Source organism: Lucilia sericata, unplaced genomic scaffold (genome assembly GCF_015586225.1).
Source record: "Lucilia sericata isolate MDLA Ls3-8-SP2 unplaced genomic scaffold, ASM1558622v1 Contig000557F_arrow, whole genome shotgun sequence".
Lineage (NCBI taxonomy): Eukaryota > Metazoa > Arthropoda > Insecta > Diptera > Calliphoridae > Lucilia > Lucilia sericata.
This window is the reverse complement of record NW_023994567.1, coordinates 221,439-243,578: the sequence shown is the minus strand read 5'-3', so window position 1 is coordinate 243,578 and position 22,140 is coordinate 221,439. Positions and strand designations below refer to the sequence as shown.

The 22,140-nt window shown below is 28.1% G+C and overlaps 1 protein-coding gene across 2 annotated transcripts in view; it reads left to right on the top strand.

Annotated features, from left to right (window-relative positions):
- Positions 1 to 22,140, top strand: part of LOC119606186 (protein expanded) — a 78,382-nt gene that overhangs the window by 33,408 nt on the left and 22,834 nt on the right. For both annotated transcript variants that reach the window (XM_037959601.1, XM_037959602.1), the window contains exons 3-4: positions 20,732 to 20,868; positions 20,993 to 21,138. In XM_037959601.1, the coding sequence (XP_037815529.1) occupies positions 20,777 to 20,868; positions 20,993 to 21,138 (238 nt within the window). In that variant the 5' untranslated portion in view covers positions 20,732 to 20,776. The remainder of the gene's footprint in view (positions 1 to 20,731; positions 20,869 to 20,992; positions 21,139 to 22,140) is intronic.

The window sequence follows — 22,140 nt, the reverse complement described above, 5'->3', positions numbered from 1 at the left end:
AGTCTGTAGTCTAGCCAATAGAATATTCTATAGTCTAGGCAATAGACTAGTCTATGGTCTAGTCAATAGACTAGTCTATAGTCCAGTCAATAGACTAGTCTATAGTCTAGTCAATAGACTAGTCTATAGTCTAGTCAATAGACTAGTCTATAGTCTAGTCAATAGACTAGTCTATAGTCTAGTCAATAGACTAGTCTATAGTCTAGCCAATAGACTAGTCTATAGTCTAGCCAATAGACTAGTCTATAGTCTAGTCAATAGACTAGTCTATAGTCTAGTCAATAGACTAGTCTATAGTCTAGTCAACAGACTAGTCTATAGTCTAATCAATTGCCAAGTCAATAGACTAGTCAATAGCCTAGACAATAGACTAGATAATAGAATAGTCAATAGTCTGGACAATAGACTAGACAATGGACTAAACTATATATTATACAATAGATAAGTCTAGCATATAGACCGATCAATACACTATCCTTTTGAGCATTCAAGCAATAATTAATAGTCTAGTCTATAGACTGGTCCATAGATTAGTCCTAAGACCAGTCCATAGATTAATCCATAGTCTACACCGCTTACATAATCTTAAAAGAAATAATGATCACATTTGATCATAATATGATCATGTGTAACAATATTATAATATGATATTTTATTACTTACAATAACCATAATATGTTTAGACTAAAATCATAAAGTTAAGGATTAGAACATGTTTGCCACAATCATGTTTATTTGTTCCAGCTTGTTGATAAAACATTTAATTAAATTATTGTCTTGCGTATTGAATTAAAACATTTTTAAAATTCTTTTAACACATTTATTTTATTTTTTGTATGTTTTCCCCTAAAAAAACACACACATTTTTGTTGCAATACCCTTAAAAGCTGTTTATATTATTATTTATGGTAATTAAATATAATTTTTTTTTATTAAATTCACATTTCAGTTTATTTGCACATTGTATTTGAGAGTTGTTGTATTATTATTTATTACAAAGCTGGTTGTTGCTGTTGTCTTAAAGGCTTTACACAAAAAAAAAACTCTTTTATTTGCTTATTTTATTTATAATTAATGTGTTTGTGTTTTTGCTTAGGAATGCGGATAATTTGTTATGGTTAAAATATATAAAAAAAGCAAGTGTGTAAGTTTTAAAGCGAACGAGAATGATCGGTGTAATAAGAATGTTAAAACACCTTAATTTACATACATAGCCATAGGTCGAGATAAATGCACTTTAGAGCTTTTTTAATTTTAAAACTAGAAAAAATTCTTAATAGATTTTGAAGTATTTAAATATCTTTTAATAACTTAACATTAAAGTAACACTTTATTGCTTTAAATAATTTTCTAAAATTTTTTTCAAACTTTTATTTTTTAGGTTATTTTCTTTAAATAAATTTATTAGTGTTTTTTTGTTCGGCTTTAATGATGATAAATATTTATTTTTATGCAGGTATTTTAACAATTTATGTTTTTTTAGTTTTTTTATACAATTTTTCTATCGTTTTTTTTCTCTCCAACATTACTCGTACCTCAATTCAGGTCAGTTAATTGTGTATGAAATTGATTTGAAAGAATGTTTGTTGGTCTGCATGAATGGCTGGTTGGTGTTAGTTTGGTGTAATCATAAAAATGTTTATGGTAATAATTTCTATGTTTATGCGTTGATTTTAAATTAACTATTTAATAAATCTAAAAAAAAAACACACACACACACTCATGGTACATACATACATACCTAAGTCATGTAATAATTCTAGGTGTGCCTTTTTAGGCTACAAGAAGAGGCCATTTTTAAAGACACTTAACAAAAAAATTAGAAAAGAAAACTAACTAAGAGTTATATATACGTCTTTGACGAATCTCTTAAAACCTTAACCCTACTGTGTTTAAAATATAAAACAGTCAGTACATATTTTGTTACAAAAATATCACAAAAAAGTACTAATTGGACAACAAAAAAGTACCACAAAATCCCTCTTTTATAGATTTTTCATACAATCAAGAAGCGGCGGTGTATTTAATTCTATGTTTCTAGGTTTAATACTAAAAAAAGTACCAAAAAGTTTACTCTTATAAACATTCATTCGATCAGGATGCTAAACATATGATTCTAGGTTCAATAATTCAGAAAATAAAAAAGTACCCTTTGATTAAAGAAAAAGTACGAAAAACTTCCCTTTTATAAAATTTAATTTCTAGGTTTAATATTAAAAAAATATACAAAAAGTACCAATTAAAGAAACGAAAAAGTACCAAAAAGTTTACTGCAAAAAATGTTCATTCCAATTTTCAATTTTCATAGCTCATTCATAGCAATGACTAAAAAGTACCAGAAACTCCCTTTGATTCTAGGTTCATTAATTCAGAATATAAAAAAGTACCCTTTGTATAACGAAAAAGTACGAAAAACTTCCCTTTTATAAAATTTAATTTCTAGGTTTAATATTTCAAAAAGTACCATTTTGAAAAAACGAAAAAGTACCAAAAAGTTTACTGCAAACAAATTATCATTCCAATTTTCATTTTTCATAATTCAGAAAATGAAAAAGTACTATTTGAATGACTAAAAAGTACCAGAAACTCCCTTTGATTTTAGTTTCAATAATTCAGAATATAAAAAAGTACCCTTTGTATAACGAAAAAGTACGAAAAACTCCCCTTTTATAAAATTTAATTTCTAGGTTTAATATTTCAAAAAGTACCATTTTGAAAAAACGAAAAAGTACCAAAAAGTTTACTGCAAACAAATTTTCATTCCAATTTTCAATTTTCATAATTCAGAAAATCCAAAAAAATACTATTTGAATGACAAAAAAGTACCAGAAACTCCCCTTGATTCTAGGTTCAATCATTCAGAATATAAAAAAGTACCCTTTGTATACTCAAAAAGTACGAAAAACTTCCCTTTTATAAAATATAATTTCTAGGTTTAATATTTAAAAAAGATTCAAAAAGTACCATTTAAAGAAACGAAAAAGTACCAAAAAGTTTACTGCAAACAAATTTTCATTCCAATTTTTATAATTCAGAAAATCCAAAAAAGTATCATTTGAATGACGAAAAAAGTACCAAAAAACTTCCTTTTTATCAAATTTAATTCCAGCAGTATGCTGCGTGTTTAATTTCGCCCTTTTTTAGTTTTAATATTATAAAACAATACAAAAAAGGACCAAAAAATTCACTCTTAAAGATTTTCTTTCCATTTGGATCCTATATATCTGATTATATGTTTCTACATAAAATAATGAATATTAAATTTTAGGTTTCTAAGTTTAAAAACTAAAAAAGTACCAGATGAAGAACGCAAAAGTAACAAAAAAGTCCCCTTTTATAGGTTCCCATTTACTTTAGGTTCTACATGCTTAATTTTATTTCTCTAAAAGTACGAAAAAGTACCTAAAAGTCCCCTTTGGACAGGTTCTCATTTACTTCGAGCTCTAAATGATTAATTTCATGTTTTTAGGTTCAATATTATAGAAAAATTCAAAAAGTACCTTTTGAAGTAAGAAAAAATAGGTACCAGTTAATAGGTCAAAAAGTACGAAAAAGTCGCCTGGGCTCTACATGCTTTGTTGTATGTTTCTAAGGTTTAATGTTGATTTCAATGAATATACAGATGGAGAGACAGATATACAGACAGACTGACTGACTGACTGACTGACGGACAGACAGACAGACAGACAGACAGACAGACAGACAGACAGACAGACTGACAGACAGACAGACAGACAGACAGACAGACAGACAGACAGACAGACAGACAGACAGACAGACAGACAGACAGACAGACAGACAGACATAGCATTATCGACTTCGCTATCTATAGGGTTATAGGTTCTCTATAGTCCTTGCAACCAGAATAACAATCCATTAGCATTTTAGCAAGAACAAACTAAGTACAAGAACAACAGTTAACATATGAAGCTATATGCTATTATTGTTATTTCGTTTTGTCTAAGCATGCACAAAAAATCTAAATTTTTCTTTCCCAGGGCCATTTCTCATAATTAAACTGCTACCAATTTTTTTTCTGACTTAAATACCAAAGTAAACATTATATTTCAATAAACGATTAAACAACTTCAAATAAAATTCCCATACAAAAACACACACAAACCTGTAAAACAACATTCTGTGTTTATTTTAATATTTCATTAAATAAAATTGCATAAATGTCTCATTTAAATAAAACATTCATTAAATTAAAAAAAACAGATAATTTCTCTTTAACTTTAAATACATGTCCACAAAACACAGAATATACGAGTACGGACACAGATATTAAAAAAAAATAAATATCGAACGGAACAAAATGTAGCACACATTTATAATTATATTAATACTTAAGCAAAACCATAACCCAATTAACAATTTTTATAAAAATAAATTTAAATTTTAATATCAGAATTAAATTAAAAACTGAAACAAATTTTAAATTTTTATACCCTACACCACTATAGTGGGGAGGGTATTATACCTTTAAGTATACCGATCGACTCAGAATTACTTTTTGAGTGTCCGTCCATCCATCCATCCGTCCATCCATCCATCCATCCATCCATCCATCCGTCCGTCCGTCCGTCCGTCCGTCCGTACATCCATCCGTCTGTCCAGCTGTCCATGTAAAATAGTCGGCCATGCCCGACTATTCTTTCCTACCTGTTTTTTTTGCTTTATTCTACTTTTGCTGGGTTATCTTTTCAATGTTTTATTGACGTATTTAACATTTAACAAGTATTTTACAAAACCTGCCTTAATTTTCTTGGTTATTTTTTTTTTAACGAAAATAAACATTCTTAAACAATTACTAATAAATACACATGTCTAAACATTTAATTGAAATTTAATTACTTAATTAAAATACAATTAATAAAACAATTAAAGTAAATAGCAAAAACATTAAATTGTCATAAAGTTTTTTTTTATACTTCTTTTTTTTTTAAAGGAAATTATACAAATATTTAAACAGTTTAAGTTTTTGCATTTTAATTTAATAACTTTTAACTGTTTTTATATAAATTTGTTAAACAATATAGAAATTCTTTTATAAATATTTTTTGCGAAAAAAATTAATTCAACGATCTAAATATTTACTTTTAATATCAGCCACACGTTTATTTGAATACACTTCACCTTGGTGCGAAGGGTGTATATAAGTTTGTCAGTCTGTTTGCAATTTCTGTAATATAAAGTATATAATCCGAGTCTTTAAAGATAGCGGAGTAGATAAATCCGTCTGTCTGTTTGTTTGTTTGTCTGTCTGTCTGTCTGTCTGTCTGTCTGTCCGTCTTTATGTTTGTTGTAATCAATTTCCTGAGGACCCCTGATATCTACGGGACTCAAATCTTCCACAATTCTGTCAGACAAGCTTTCTAGAAGTTTTCTATTTAAAAATCAGCCAAATCGTTCCATAAATACCCGAGATATAAGCAAAACCCCGATTCAAACTCTAAAAATTTCATCAAATATTTAGATTTTTTGTGCATGTTTAGACAAAACGAAATAACAACAACAACATACATTTTTATATGGTTAATATTGTTCTTGTATTTAGTATGTTCTTGTTTATAAAAACAAAACGGAGCAAGACCAACAAGTTAAATATAAAGATGTGTTCTGTTATTGTTCTGTTAAAGACAAAATCACGGATGGAAAATTGTATGTGGGAAATTAAGCAGGGATAGGAAAAAAATAATAAAAATTAGAATGCTAATGGGTTGCAAGGACTATAGAGATCCTATAAAAGGGTTCTCTAAAGAATATACACATATTTCGAGTCCTTATAGATAGCGGAGTCGTTAATGTTAGGTCCGTCCGTCAGGCTGTCTGTATGTTTATTGAAATCTATTATCTGAAGAATCTAGATATCTACGGGACTCAACTCTTCAACACTTCTATCTGACATGCTTTCGAGATGTTTCCTATTTAAAATCAGCAAAATCGGTTCATAAATAACAGATATGAACAAAAATCCGAGACAACCTCTAAAAATTTCATCGAATATGAGATTTTTGGAGCATGATTAAACAAAACCAAATAACAACAACATATAGTTTCATATGGTTAATATTGTTCTTGTACTTAATTGACTTGTTTATGAACACAAAACAGAGAAACAACAAGAACTAGTTACTTATAAAGAAGTGTAATGTTATTGTTTTCTTAATGCCAAAATCACGGATGGAAAATTGTGTGTGGTAAATTAGGCAAGAATGTCAAAAAAAAAAAAAAATTAATATGCTAATGTATTGCTATTTGCAACTCTAGTAGCAAGGACTATAGAGAGTACCTATAAAAAGGGTCCTTCTGGTAACTTTTCGTTCTTCAAAAGGTACTTTTTGAATTTTCTATAATATTGAACGTAGAAACATAAAATTATGCATTGAAGTAAATGGATAATTTTTGGTACTTTTTCCAAGAAACTAAAAAATAAGCATCTAAAGCCCTATAATAGGAGACTTTTTGGTACTTTTTCGTTCTTCAAAAGGTACTTTTTGAATTTTCTATAATATTTAAACTAGAAACAAAAAGATTAAGCATGTAGAGACCGAAGTAAATAAGAACCTATAAAAGTGAACTTTTTGGTACTATTTCGCTCTTCAAAAGGTACTTTTTGAATTTCCTATAATATTGAACTTCGCAACATAAAATCCCGGAGTAAATGAGAACCTATAAAAGGGGATATTTAGGTACTTTTTTCGTTTCTCAAAAGGAACCTTTTGAGTTTTCTATAACATTAAACCTAGAAACATAAAGTTAAGCATGTAGATCCCGCAATAAATAAGAACCTATAAAAGGTGACTTTTTGGAACTTTTTCGTTCTTCAAAAGGTACTTTTTGAATTTTCTATAATATTGAACCTTAGAAACATAAAACTAACCAAGTTGAGCCTGGAGTAAATGAGTTCCTGTTAAACGAAATTTTTTGGTACTTTTTCTTCTTTTAACTGGTACTTTTGAATTTTCTTTAATATGTAACTAAGAAACTTTTACGATCTTCAAAAGTTACTTTTTGAATTTTCTATAATATTGAAACTAGAAACATGAAATTAATCATTAAGAGTAAATGAGAACCTGTTAAAAGGGGACTTTTAGGTACTTTTTCGTACTTTTAGAAAAATTAAATTAAACATGTAGAACCCGAAGTAAATGGGAACCTATAAGAGAAGACTTTTTGATACTTTTTCGTTCTTCACTTTTGAAGAACTTTTGAAGTTTTTAAACTTGAGAAACCTAAAATTAAATCTTCAATCTAGAATCATATATGTAATCAGATATCTAGGATCCTGATGGAAAGAAAATCTTTAAGAGTGAATTTTTTGGTACTTTTTGTTCTTTAACTAGTACTTTTTTGAATCGTTTTATAATATTAAAACTAAAAAAAGGGCAAAATTAAACACGCAGCATAGTGCTTGAATTAAAATTGATAAAAAGCGAGTTTCTTGTACTTTTTAGTTATTCAAATAGTACTTTTTTGATTTTCTGAATTATGAAAGTTGAACATTGTAATGAAAATTTATTACAGTAAACTTTTTGGTACTTTTTCGTTTCTTCAATTGATACTTTTTGTATATTTTTTAAATATTAAAACTAGAAATTAAATTTTATAATAAGGAAGTTTTTCGTACTTTTTCGCGATTCAAAGGGTACTTTTTTATTTTCTGAATTATTGATCCTGATCGAATGAAACTTTATAAAGGTAAACTTTTTGGTACTTTTTTTAGTATTAAACCTAGAAACATAGAATTAAACACGCTGCGTACTGATTGAATGAAAATTTATAAAAGTGGACATTCTGGTACTTTTTCCTTTTCCGACTAGTATTTTATTTCTTTTTTTTGTAACAGTATAGGGTACATAAGATTCATCATAGACGAATATAGAACTTGTACTTGTTTTCTTTTTATAATAATTTATGATATTTACTTACTTTTATATTAACTCTACGCTTATTTACGTGTTAAATACACATTTTTTTCAAATAATAAGTATTTTTTTCAATTTTTTTTATTTTATTTCACTTGCTTCTTATGATCTCACAAGAATGGTATTTTTTGTGGCGCGATATTTATTTTTTTTTCTATAATTTAAAAATTTTTTATTCATAAGACGCTGGCAATAAGAGTCAGCATTATTTACGTTTATAATACCAACATGTACTATATAAGCATGTCTTGTTATTTTGTATGTATAGGTATTTTTTTCCCCTAGTATGTAGTGTAAATAATAATTTAAAACCGCAATATTCATTATAAAAACTTTAAATATTTATTCAATGTTTATTTTTTTCTACAATTATTTATTCATATTTTCAATGAGAAACATGTAAAAAAAAATATGCAAAAATATTTACTTTAAAGCTTTAAGAGATTAATTAATTTAATAAAATTTAATTAAAATTTGCAAATTGAAAATTTATAAATTTGTGAGGAGTTTCGAAAGTATAGAAAACTAATTTAAAATGTTAAAAATAAGTAAAATTGTTTAGCTTTTAGTAATTTTAAGCATAAATATTGAATTTAGTAAAAATTTTATGAATTTCGAAAATTCGAACTTAATTTCGAAATTTGAAAATAACTAAAAATATGCATTTCTTGTTATAAATTTCATTATTATAGGTTATATTAAGCTTAAATATTAAATTTGAGAGAATTTTAAGAGTTTCGAAAATTCGAACTTAATTTCGAAATTTGAAAATAACTAAAAATATGCATTTTTTTATTATAAATTTCACTATTATATGCTATTTTAAGCTTAAATATTAAATTTGAGAGAATTTTGGGAATTTCGAAAATTCGAACTTAATTTCGAAATTTGAAAATAACTAAAAATATGCATTTTTTATTATAAATTTCACTATTATATGCTATTTTAAGCTTAAATATTAAATTTGAGAGAATTTTGGGAATTTCGAAAATTCGAACTTAATTTCGAAATTTGAAAATAACTAAAAATATGCATTTTTTATTATAAATTTCACTATTATATGCTATTTTAAGCTTAAATATTAAATTTGAGATAATTTTGGGAATTTCGAAAATTCGAACTTAATTTTGAAAATTCGAACTTAATTTCGAAAATATAAAAAACTCGTTTAAAATGCAAAAATAAGCTAAACTTTGTAATTTTTAATGATATAAATATTGAATTTAGCAAAAATTTGGTGAATTTCGAAAATTCGAACTTAATTTGGAAATTCGAACTTAATTTCGAAAATTCGAAAGTATAAAAAACTCGTTTAAAATGCTCAAATAAATAAAATTTCTTTGTTTTTAGTAATTTTAGGCTTAAATATTGAATTTTTTAAAATGTTGGATAAATTTCGAAAATTCGAACTTAATTTCGAAATTTGAAAATACTTCAAAATATCCCTTTAGAGTTGTAAATTCCACTATTATAATCTATTTAAAGCTTAAATATTTAATTTGCTGAAAATATGGTGAATTTCGAAAATTCGAACTTAATTTCGAAAATTCGAGAATACAAAAAAACTCATTTAAAATGTAAAAATAAGCAAAATTTTGTAATTTTTGATGACTTTAAGTATAAATATTGAATTTAGCAAACAATGTTATGAATTTCGAAAATTCGAACTTAATTTCGAAATATGAAAATACTTCAAAATATCAATTTATTATGGTAAATTTCACTATTATATGCTATGTTAAGCTTAAATATAGAATTTGCTAAAAATTTGGTGAATTTCGAAAATTCGAGCTTAATTTCGATAATTCGAAAATTTAAAAAACTCGTTTAAAATGCTAAAATAAGGAAAATTTTTAAGTTTTTAGTACTTTTAAGCAAAAATATTGAATTTACCAAACAAATTTATGAACTTCGAAAATTCGAACTTAATTTCGAAATATGAAAATACTGCAAAATATCTATTTATTATTGTAAATTTCACTAATATATGCTACTTTCAGCTTAAATATTGAATTTGTTAAAAATTTGGTGAATTACGAAAATTCGAACATAATTTCGAAAATTCGAAAATATGAAAAACTCGTTAAAAATGCTAAAATTAGGAAAAAATTTCAGTCTGTAGTAATTTTAAGCATAAATATTGAATTTGGCAAAAAATTTGTGAACTTCGAAAATTCGAATTAAATTTCGAAATTTGAAAAATTGAATTTGAATTTGAAAATAACTAAAAATATGTATTTCTTATTATAATTTCATTACTAAATGCTATTTTAAGCCTAAATATTAAATTTGGCGCAATTTGATGAATTTCGAAAATTCGAACTTAATTTCGAAAATATAGAAAACTGTTTTAAAATGCTAAAATAAGATAAATTTCTTAGTTTTTACAGTTTTTAAGCATTAATATAGAATTTGGAAAAATTTAATGAACTTCGAAAATTCGAACTTAATTTCGAAAATTCGAAAATATAAAAACAAATCTTGTAAAATGCTAAAAAAATAAAATTTCTTAGTTTTTAGTAATTTTCAGCTTAAATATTGAATTTGCTAAAATTTTGGTGAATTTCGAAAATTCGAACTTAATTTCGAAAATATAGAAAACTCCTTAAAAATGCTAAAAATAAGGGAAATTGTTAAGTTTTTAGTAATTTTAAGCATAAAAAGTGAATTTGTCAAAAATTTTATGAATTTCGAAAATTCGAACTTAATTTCGAAAATTCGAACTTAATTTCGAAATTTAAAAATCATGCTAAAATACTCGCTTATGTTTAAAACTAATCAAATTTCCAATTTTTATGATCTTAAGCAAAGAAATTAAAAACAAAATTTATTTATTATAGAAAATCTATAACAATTTTTTTTATTGCCTTTTAAGGGTTAAACTATAAGTTTTTGAGTTATTTTTTCTCAACACTTCAAAAATCATAATAATGAAATAGAAATTAAAATGGTTATTAAAATGTTTATGATTAAAACTCATTACACACATCATTTAACGGCCACTTAAATAATAAACTTAAAAATAAGAATAAATAAAAGAAACTGAAATAATAATAAAAATATAAACAGAAAAAAAAACTAAATATAAAAAAATCTGCATAAATTTAAATAAAGAAAAAAAAACAAATAACTTTTTTTTCTTACTTTTTGTTCCAAATGTTTAAGTTAAACATTACAACACCTACCTCAACACTCAACAATAATAAACACTAAAAAACAACAACAACATCTATAGTTTTCTTTAACAATAATAACAATCCTTGTTGTTGTTGTGCTGTTAATAACAAATAACCGTTTTTCTGTTTGTTTGTTATTTGTTTGTAAGTGTTATTGCAAATTGTTTAGAAAAAAAAAATACATTACTAAAAAACACACATTTAAACAAACATTGAAACATTTATGTATGTTGATTACCACACGGTCATATTCGTAAACATAAATTCGTAAAGTAAAAAAAAAAAAATAAGAAGAGCTACAAATAAAAAGAAGTTGAAGAGAAAAAAACTACTCGGTGTAAGAAAAAACAAACAAAAAACAACTTAAAACAAATAACAAACAAACTTTTACTGACCTTATTCCGTTTTTAGGCATAGTATTTGTACAATGACAATACACTAAATAAATATACATACATAAGTATGTATATAAGTAATACATACATACGTTAATACATACAAATGTATATGAAATATATATTTACAAATAAAAAAACTTAAATGACAATAAAGTTACAATTAGTGATGAAATTTATAAAAGAAACATAACTTTATAGCCTTCGAAATAGAATTTTTAGAAGAACTTAGGCTATAGGCTAGACTATACACTAGACTATAGACTAAACTTTAGACTAGACTTTAGACTAGACTATAGACTAGACTAAAAACTACACTATAGACTACACTAAAGACTACACTAAAGACTACACTAAATACTACACTAAAGACTACACCATAGATTAGACTATAGACTAGGCTATAGACTAGACTATAGACTATACTATAAACTAGATTATAGAATAGGCCATAGACTAGACTATAGACTAGACTATAAACTGTACTATAGACTAGACTATAGACTACACTATAGACTAGACTATAGCCTATAGACTAGACTATAGACTATACTATAAACTGGACTATAGAATAGACCATAGACTAGACTATAGACTACACTATAGACTATGACTATAGACTACACTAGACTATAGTCTATAGACTAGACTATAGACTAGACTATAGACTAGACTATAGACTAGACTATAGACTAGACTATAGACTAGACTATAGACCAGACTATAGACTAGACTATAGACTAGACTATAGACTAGACTATAGACTAGACTATAGACTCGACTATAGACTAGACTATAGACTAGACTATAGACTAGACTATAGACTAGACTATAGACTAGACTATAGACTAGACTATAGACTAGACTATAGACTAGACTATAGACTAGACTATAGACTAGACTATAGACTAGACTATAGACTAGACTATAGACTAGACTATAGACTAGACTATAGACTAGACTATAGACTAGACTATAGACTAGACTATAGACTAGACTATAGACTAGACTATAGACTAGACTATAGACTAGACTATAGACTAGACTATAGACTAGACTATAGACTAGACTATAGACTAGACTATAGACTAGACTATAGACTAGACTATAGACTAGACTATAGACTAGACTATAGACTAGACTACAGACTAGACTATAGACTAGACTATAGACTAGACTATAGACTAGACTATAGACTAGACTATAGACTAGACTATAGACTAGACTATAGACTCGACTATAGACAAGACTATAGACAAGACTATAGACTAGACTATAGACTAGACTATAGACTAGACTATAGACTAGACTATAAACTAGACTATAGACTAGACTATAGACTAGACTATAGACTAGACTATAGACTAGACTATAGACTAGACTATAGACTAGACTATAGACTAGACTATAGACTAGACTATATAGACTAGACTATAGACTAGACTATAGACTAGACTATAGACTAGACTATATGACTAGACTATAGACTAGACTATAGACTAGACTATATAGACTAGACTATAGACTAGACTATATAGACTAGACTATAGACTAGACTATATAGACTAGACTATAGACTAGACTATATAGACTAGACTATAGACTAGACTATATACTAGACTATATAGACTAGACTATATAGACTAGACTATATAGACTAGACTATAGACCAGACTATAGACTAGACTATAGACCAGACTATAGACTAGACTATAGACTAGACTATAGACTAGACTATAGACTAGACTATAGACTAGACTATAGACTAGACTATAGGCTAGACTATAGACTAGACTATAGACTAGACTATAGACTAGACTATAGACTAGACTATAGGCTAGACTATAGACTAGACTATAGACTAGACTATAGACTAGACTATAGACTAGACTATAGACTAGACTATAGACTAGACTATAGACTAGACATAGACTAGACTATAGACTAGACTATAGACTAGACTATAGACTAGACTATAGACTAGACTATAGACTAGACTATAGACTAGCTATAGACTAGACTATAGACTAGACTATAGACTAGACTATAGACTAGACTATAGACTAGACTATAGACTAGACTATAGACTAGACTATAGACTAGACTATAGACTAGACTATAGACTAGACTATAGACTAGACTATAGGACTAGACTATAGACTAGACTATAGACTAGACTATAGACTAGACTAGACTAGACTATAGACTAGACTATAGACTAGACTATAGACTAGACTATAGACTAGACTATAGACTAGACTATAGACTAGACTATAGACTAGACTATAGACTAGACTATAGACTAGACTATAGACTAGACTATAGACTAGACTATAGACTAGACTATAGACTAGACTATAGACTAGACTATAGACTAGACTATAGACTAGACTATAGACTAGACTATAGACTAGACTATAGACTAGACTATAGACTAGATCTATAGACTAGACTATAGACTAGACTATAGACTAGACTATAGACTAGACTATAGACTAGACTATAGACTAGACTATAGACTAGACTATAGACTAGACTATAGAGACTATAGACTAGACTATAGACTAGACTATAGACTAGACTATAGACTAGACTATAGACTAGACTATAGACTAGACTATAGACTAGACTATAGACTAGACTATAGACTAGACTATAGACTAGACTATAGACTAACTATAGACTAGACTATAGACTAGACTATAGACTAGACTATAGACTAGACTATAGACTAGACTATAGACTAGACTATAGACTAGACTATAGACTAGACTATAGACTAGACTATAGACTAGACTATAGACTAGACTATAGACTAGACTATAGACTAGACTATAGACTAGACTATAGACTAGACTATAGACTAGACTATAGACTAGACTATAGACTAGACTATAGACTAGACTATAGACTAGACTATAGACTAGACTATAGACTAGACTATAGACTAGACTATAGACTAGACTATAGACTAGACTATAGACTAGACTATAGACTAGACTATAGACTAGACTATAGACTAGACTATAGACTAGACTATAGACTAGACTATAGACTAGACTATAGACTAGACTAGACTAGACTATAGACTAGACTATAGACTAGACTATAGACTAGACTATAGACTAGACTATAGACTAGACTATAGACTAGACTATAGACTAGACTATAGACTAGACTATAGACTAGACTATAGACTAGACTATAGACTAGACTATAGACTAGACTATAGACTAGACTATAGACTAGACTATAGACTAGACTATAGACTAGACTATAGACTAGACTATAGACTAGACTATAGACTAGACTATAGCTAGACTATAGACTAGACTATAGACTAGACTATAGACTAGACTATAGACTAGACTATAGACTAGACTATAGACTAGACTATAGACTAGACTATAGGACTAGCTATAGACTAGACTATAGACTAGACTATAGACTAGACTATAGACTAGACTATAGACTAGACTATAGACTAGACTATAGACTAGACTATAGACTAGACTATAGACTAGACTATAGACTATAGACTAGACTATAGACTAGACTATAGACTAGACTATAGACTAGACTATAGACTAGACTATAGACTAGACTATAGACTAGACTATAGACTAGACTAGACTAGACTATAGACTAGACTTAGACTAGACTATAGACTAGACTATAGACTAGACTATAGACTAGACTATAGACTAGAACTATAGACTAGACTATAGACTAGACTATAGACTAGACTCTAAGACTAGACTATAGACTAGACTATAGACTAGACTATAGACTAGACTATAGACTAGACTATAGACTAGACTATAGACTAGACTATAGACTAGACTATAGACTAGACTATAGACTAGACTATAGACTAGACTATAGACTAGACTATAGACTAGACTATAGACTAGACTATAGACTAGACTATAGACTAGACTATAGACTAGACTATAGACTAGACTAGACTAGACTAGACTAGACTATAGACTAGACTATAGACTAGACTATAGACTAGACTATAGACTAGACTATAGACTAGACTAGACTAGACTATAGACTAGACTATAGACTAGACTATAGACTAGACTATAGACTAGACTATAGACTAGACTATAGACTAGACTATAGACTAGACTATAGACTAGACTATAGACTAGACTATAGACTAGACTATAGACTAGACTATAGACTAGACTATAGACTAGACTATAGACTAGACTATAGACTAGACTATAGACTAGACTATAGACTAGACTATAGACTAGACTATAGACTAGACTATAGACTAGACTATAGACTAGACTATAGACTAGACTATAGACTAGACTATAGACTAGACTATAGACTAGACTATAGACTAGACTATAGACTAGACTATAGACTAGACTATAGACTAGACTATAGACTAGACTATAGACTAGACTATAGACTAGACTATAGACTAGACTATAGACTAGACTATAGACTAGACTATAGACTAGACTGTAGACTAGACTATAGACTAGACTATAGACTAGACTATAGACTAGACTATAGACTAGACTATAGACTAGACTATAGACTAGACTAGACTAGACTAGACTATAGTATAGTCTATAGACTAGACTAGACTATAGTATAGTCTATAGACTAGACTATAGACTGGACTATAGACTAGACTATAGAATAGTCTATAGACTAGACTATAGACTAGACTATAGACTAGACTATGTACTGGACTATAGACTAGACTATAGACTAGACTAGACTATAGTATAGTCTATAGACTAGACTATAGACTGGACTATAGACTAGATTATAGAATAGTCTATAGACTAGACTATAGACTAGGCTATATACTATAGAATAAACTAGTCTTTTATAGTCCTTTATATCTATGATTTACTTATAATTTATTTATTTACATCGTTTATTGGTAATTTAAACTTTAAGTTATTGTAAATTTACAATAATTTTATGTAAATTTACAATAAAATAAAATAAAATTCGTTGTCCAGTGTAATTATAACCAACACCTCAAATTTAAATCCCAGTAGCAATATTTAAACATAAACAAAATATTTTCAAGTAATTAATACTAAAAACATAAAACATTTTTGATAAATGTTTCAAGATTTTACAATTTTTATAATCCACTTTAATTAATTACAGAGATTTGTAAAGTGAAAAAAAAGACACACACATGCACAGGCCTTTAAGTATTAATTCGCTAACGAACTAATCAGTACACACAATCTAGAGATTATAACGTTAATAAATTTAAAAAACAACAACAAAAACAATTTGTTTTAATTATTACTATATAAAAAATGAAAACCTTTTTTTTTGGACTTATTAAATGAACGCATAACTAAACCATACAGGTTTTAAATAAAAATTTATTCATAATTACCCCCCTAGACTAATCAATTTTATACCAAAAGAAAAAGCAACATTAAGAAAAATATGTTAAATATTCTACATAGTTTTATTACTAGACATAATAACACTTAAATAACTTAACTATACCACCAAATGTTTTTTTTGTTAAACCATTAAAATTATTTTTTTGTTTTTGGGGATATTTTTAAAAGCCTTTAAAATTATTCATAAACAAATACGTTCGTCCGTCCGTCTGTCTGATTTATATGAATAAATTAAAATTGAAAAAAAGCCTTTAGAGTTTTTTTTTTAATATAAATGACTGATTGAAATTTAATCTAAAGCTTAAAGTTTTATTTCTGTTTTTTGTTTCATTCTTTCTATTTTTTTGGATTTTTTCAACATCTTGGGGATTAAATATAATTTATGTTTGTTAGCTATTGATTGATTATGGAAAACTAATAAACTTAAAATTATACATAAATTTATATATTTTTTATAACATTTTATTGTTTTTTTATTTGAAGAAAAAAACACACACACACACACAATAATAAATAAAGACCATCATGTTAAAACAAAGAAACTAGACATGAATATTAATAAAATATTTTTAAAAATATGTGTTTGTGTGTATAATTTTTTTTTTTTCTTTGACAACAAAAAAAAAGCAGACTAAACTGGTAGAGAGAGAAAATATTGTCATACCAAACAAAAATTTGTTTATCAGTTTTAAAATTTATACAATTTTATTTATGTTTTTTTATATATACATATGTATATGAGTTAAGCTTTAATGTGGTGTAAACCAGGGATGGTAAGTTAAGTACAATAGTTATTATCGACAGCTTAACATTGCAAAGGACTCCCACGATATATGTATGTATATGAACTAGACTTTTAACAAGTGTGTGTATTAGACTACTGATTAGTTTGTGGACTTGTCTCCAAACTAGTCTAAAGACTAGTCTAATGATTTGTCTACGGACAAGCCTATATATTAGTCTATGGACTAGTCAGTGGAATATACCATAGACTAAAATGTTGACTAATCTGTAATGAAATTGAATTAGTCTATAGACTAGTCTATTAGTTCTATGAACTAATCTATTGACTTGTATATAGTCGAGCCTGTGGACTAGTCTACGGACAAATCTGCAAACTAGTCTGTGTTTAGTCTATGGTCTAGACTATGATTTAGTCTGAGAACTAATCTGTGGACTAGTAAATGGACTAGTTTGTGACTAAATTATGAACTATAGACTAGTTTGTAAACTAATCTATTGATCCCACTTTTACTAGTCTGTTGACAGGTTTCTGAAATAGTCTGTGAACTAGTCCATTGACTAGTCTATGGACCAGTCTATAAGTTAGTCAGTTGACTGGTCTGTTAACTTACCCTTTAACTGGTCTGTGGAATAGTCCGTTGACTAGTCAATGGGTCAGTTTGGTGCCTAGTACATGGTCGAATCTAACAAATCTGTAGTATAGTTAATGGACTAGTCTATGAACTAGTCTGTTTACTAATCTGTTGACTAGTCTATGAACTATTCAGAGGACTAAGCTATGCATCAATCTGAGGACTAGTATACTAACTAGTCTAAAGATTAGTCTCTAGACTTGTCTACATAGCAGTCACATATCTAACTGAATCTAATAATCTGTGGCCTTGTCTATTGAATAGACATTTACTAGTCTAATGACTAGTTTTTGGAATAGAGTGTGGATTAGTCCATTGACTAGTCTATGGATCAGTCTGTTGGTTAGTCATTCGAAGAGTCAGTGAACAAGTTCATTTACTAATCTGTGGACTAGTCCGTTGACTAATGTATGGATCAGTCTATTGACTAGTCCGTGAATCTAACTGAATCGAATAATCTGTGGGCTTGTCTATTGAATAGATGTTTACTAGTCTAGTGACTAGTTTTTGGAATAGAGTGTGGATTAGTCCATTGACTAGTCTATCGATCAGTCTGTTGGTTAGTCAGTCGAATAGACTGTGAACAAGTTTATTTAGTAATCTGTGGACTAGTCCGTTGACTAGTGTATGGATCAGTCTATTGACTAGTCCGTGGCGTAGTCTATGGTCGAATCTGTAGACTAGTTTACGGATAAATCTATGGTATAGTTGATAAACTAATCTGTGATTTAGTATGTGGACTGGTCTGCGGAGTAGTTAATGGACTAGTCTATTGACTAGTCTGTGGAATAGACTAACGGACTATTTAAAGACTAAGCAATGGGCTAGTCTGTAGGTTGGTCTGTGGACTAGTTCATTTAATAGTATTTGAACTTATCTTTTAACTAGTTTCTGGAATAGTCTGGGGACTACTTCATTGAGTAGTTTATAGACCTGCGTATTAGTTAGTCAATGGTCTGTTAACTAGTCTATGGACTAGTGCGTTCACAAGTCTATAGGCCTGTCTATTCACTAATCTATAGATCAGTTTATTGTCTATTATGTGGCCTAGTCTATGGTCAAATCTGTGAACTAGTTTAGGAAATAATCTATAGTTTAGTCTATAAACTAGGCTATATACTAGTCTGTGGACTATTCAGTAGACTAAATTATTGACTAGTTTGTGGACTAGTATATTAACTAGTCTATTGACTGGTCAGTGGACTAGTTCAACTAATAGACTTTGAACTAGTCTATTGACTAGTTTCTGAAATAGTCTATGGACTTGCCCATTGATTTATCTAGGGACCTGTCTATTAGTTAGTCAGTGGACGGTTAACTAGTCCATTTAATAGTCTATGGACTGCTTTGTTATCAGGTCTATATATCAGTTTATTGACTAGCCTATAGTCTGGTCTATTGATTTATCTATGGACCTGTCTGTTGGTTAGTCAGTGGACTAGTGTATTAACTAGTTCACTTAATAGTCTATGGACTGGTCTGTTGTCTAGTCTATAGATCAGTCTATGGACTAGTCTATGTACTAGTATATAGACTATTATATGGACTAGTCTATGCACTAGTCTATAGACAAGTCTATGGACGAGTCTAAGGACTAGTCTATGAGTAGTCTATGGACTAGTCTATGAACCAGTCTATGTACTAGTCTATGGAATAGTCTATGGTCTAGTCTATGGACTAGTCTATGGACTAAAATATGGACTAAACTATGGACTAGTCTATGGTCTAGTCTATTGACAAGTCTTGCGTATGAACTAATCTATTATGAAGACTATGTTTTAGTTTATAGAACAATCTGTAGACTACTGTATTAACTAATCTATAGATAAGAAACTCCTAAAAGTCATAGAATACATTTAATACAAAAAAAGTATACCAATTCAATAACTCACAACTCCATGCCTGTTATAAACTCTGCTCAAACATACTGACATACCGTGCGTCTTTCGTCTCTTTACTGTTTTGTTTTTGTTATTTTTTTGTTCAGCTACAGTAGCATTTTTGTTCAATATGTTATATATTGTTTTAAAATTTAATTTATGCATAAATCTATGATATTTTTTCCCCCAAACATAAACTAAACTTTCTTTATTAGGTTTATTTTATAATTCAATATATCAAGACACATATTTTTTTGAATTAGAAACTTGTCTGTTATAATATGAGTTGCAAGTTTTTTTTTTTGGGTTTTGGTGAAATTTTTTTATAGCTTATAGTATTTTTTTAATATAAAGTCTTTTTTTTACTTTTTTTTGATAACATTTAAAGCTCGTAAAACTATTTTAGATAGCTTTAGTTTTTTTTGTATTTCTAACGAAAAAGGAATGTTAAGCTTCTTATTTGTTATCATGAAATATGTTTTAAAGATTGATGGTTTTTGTTGGCATTTGGTTTTTTATCAAAAAAACTAATTTATTTTATTTTCTTGTTGTTTTTTTTTTTTAGAAAAATATTTCCAACGAATTTGTTGCATTCAAATAATGATGCAGCATGCGAGCGTTTTGTACTGTCAGCGCGCCATTAGAAGTATGCGCGTCCTCGGCCGAACAGCTATCACCGGGCTCACGATTTTTAGCTCTAAGGTAAGTTGTCCTTTTTATTTATATAGAAAATAAGGATTTTATGTATAAATACAAGTAAAATTGTCTAGTTTTAATTATAATTTATTAAGAAAATTTTTTAAATTTCATTTTTCTATTTTTTCAGGCTCTTAGGCAATCAACAACCCAAAACTTTATACTTCCTAGTCGATGCAAAGAGTCGAGTCAGAGAAGTGTATACACAAACATGTCTACATTTTGCCACACAAGGCATGCTCGATACCGAACTATTCGGTTTAGCGGTATTGATAGGTAAGTTAAAACAAAAATTTAAATTTTTTATATTTAAAAAGTAGAATCAAAAGAATTTTATTTTAAAATAACTTGAGTATGTGTCTTAAGTCTTTTGTTTATAACTCTATATTGGCAGCCATATTTGTTTACCTTTTTAAAACAAAAATGAAGTTTGTTTCTTAAGTTCTTAAATGAAAATAGTGTATGGGTCTTAAGTCTTTTGTTTATATCTCTGCAAATGGCAGCCATGTTGGATTTTTCTCTTTTCACTTTAAAATGAGTTCATTTCTTAAGTCTTTTAAAGAGTGTAAAGATGATGCAAGTTTTACCCTTGTGTCTTAAGTCTTTTGTTAATATCTCTACAAATGGCAGCCATGTTTGTTTTTTTGCTTTCTATTAAAAAAAGTTTGTTACTTAAGTCTTTTCCAGCAGGAACAAATTATACACTTGTGTCTTAAGTCTTTTGTTGATAGCTCTTTTTTTCATAGCAGCCATGTTTGTTTTTCCTCTTGCTCTCTAAAAGAAAGTTTGTTTCTTAAGTTTTTTTGTAAATTAATGAAATAGTCAGGAATTTAAATCTAATAATATAGTTATTATATTTCTTTAAAAAATCAAATCGAAACTGTTAAAAAGTTTAGTCAAATACGCGAGTTTAGTTAAACTAGGTTTTTGTAAGTTTAAGTCTTGAAAATATATAAAATATAAAGAAATTATTTAAAATTAATAAAAATACAAGAATAGTTCTAGTTTTTTCAAAAATCGTTTTAAAATCTTTTTCCAATAGGGGTTTCCATTAAACATCCTACAGTACTGCCGAAAATACCTAAAACTTTATCTAAACTTTACTTAAGCGGGTTTAGTTAATCTAGGTTTATGTTAGTTTAAGTATCACAAACATAAAAAAATCAATAAAGAGTTCAGTTAAACTTGTTCCAGCCAAAAATCCTAAAAAGTTTAGCTAATCTTTTCATAAGCGAGTTTAGTTAAACTAGGTTTTTGTTAGTTTAAGTTCTACAAACA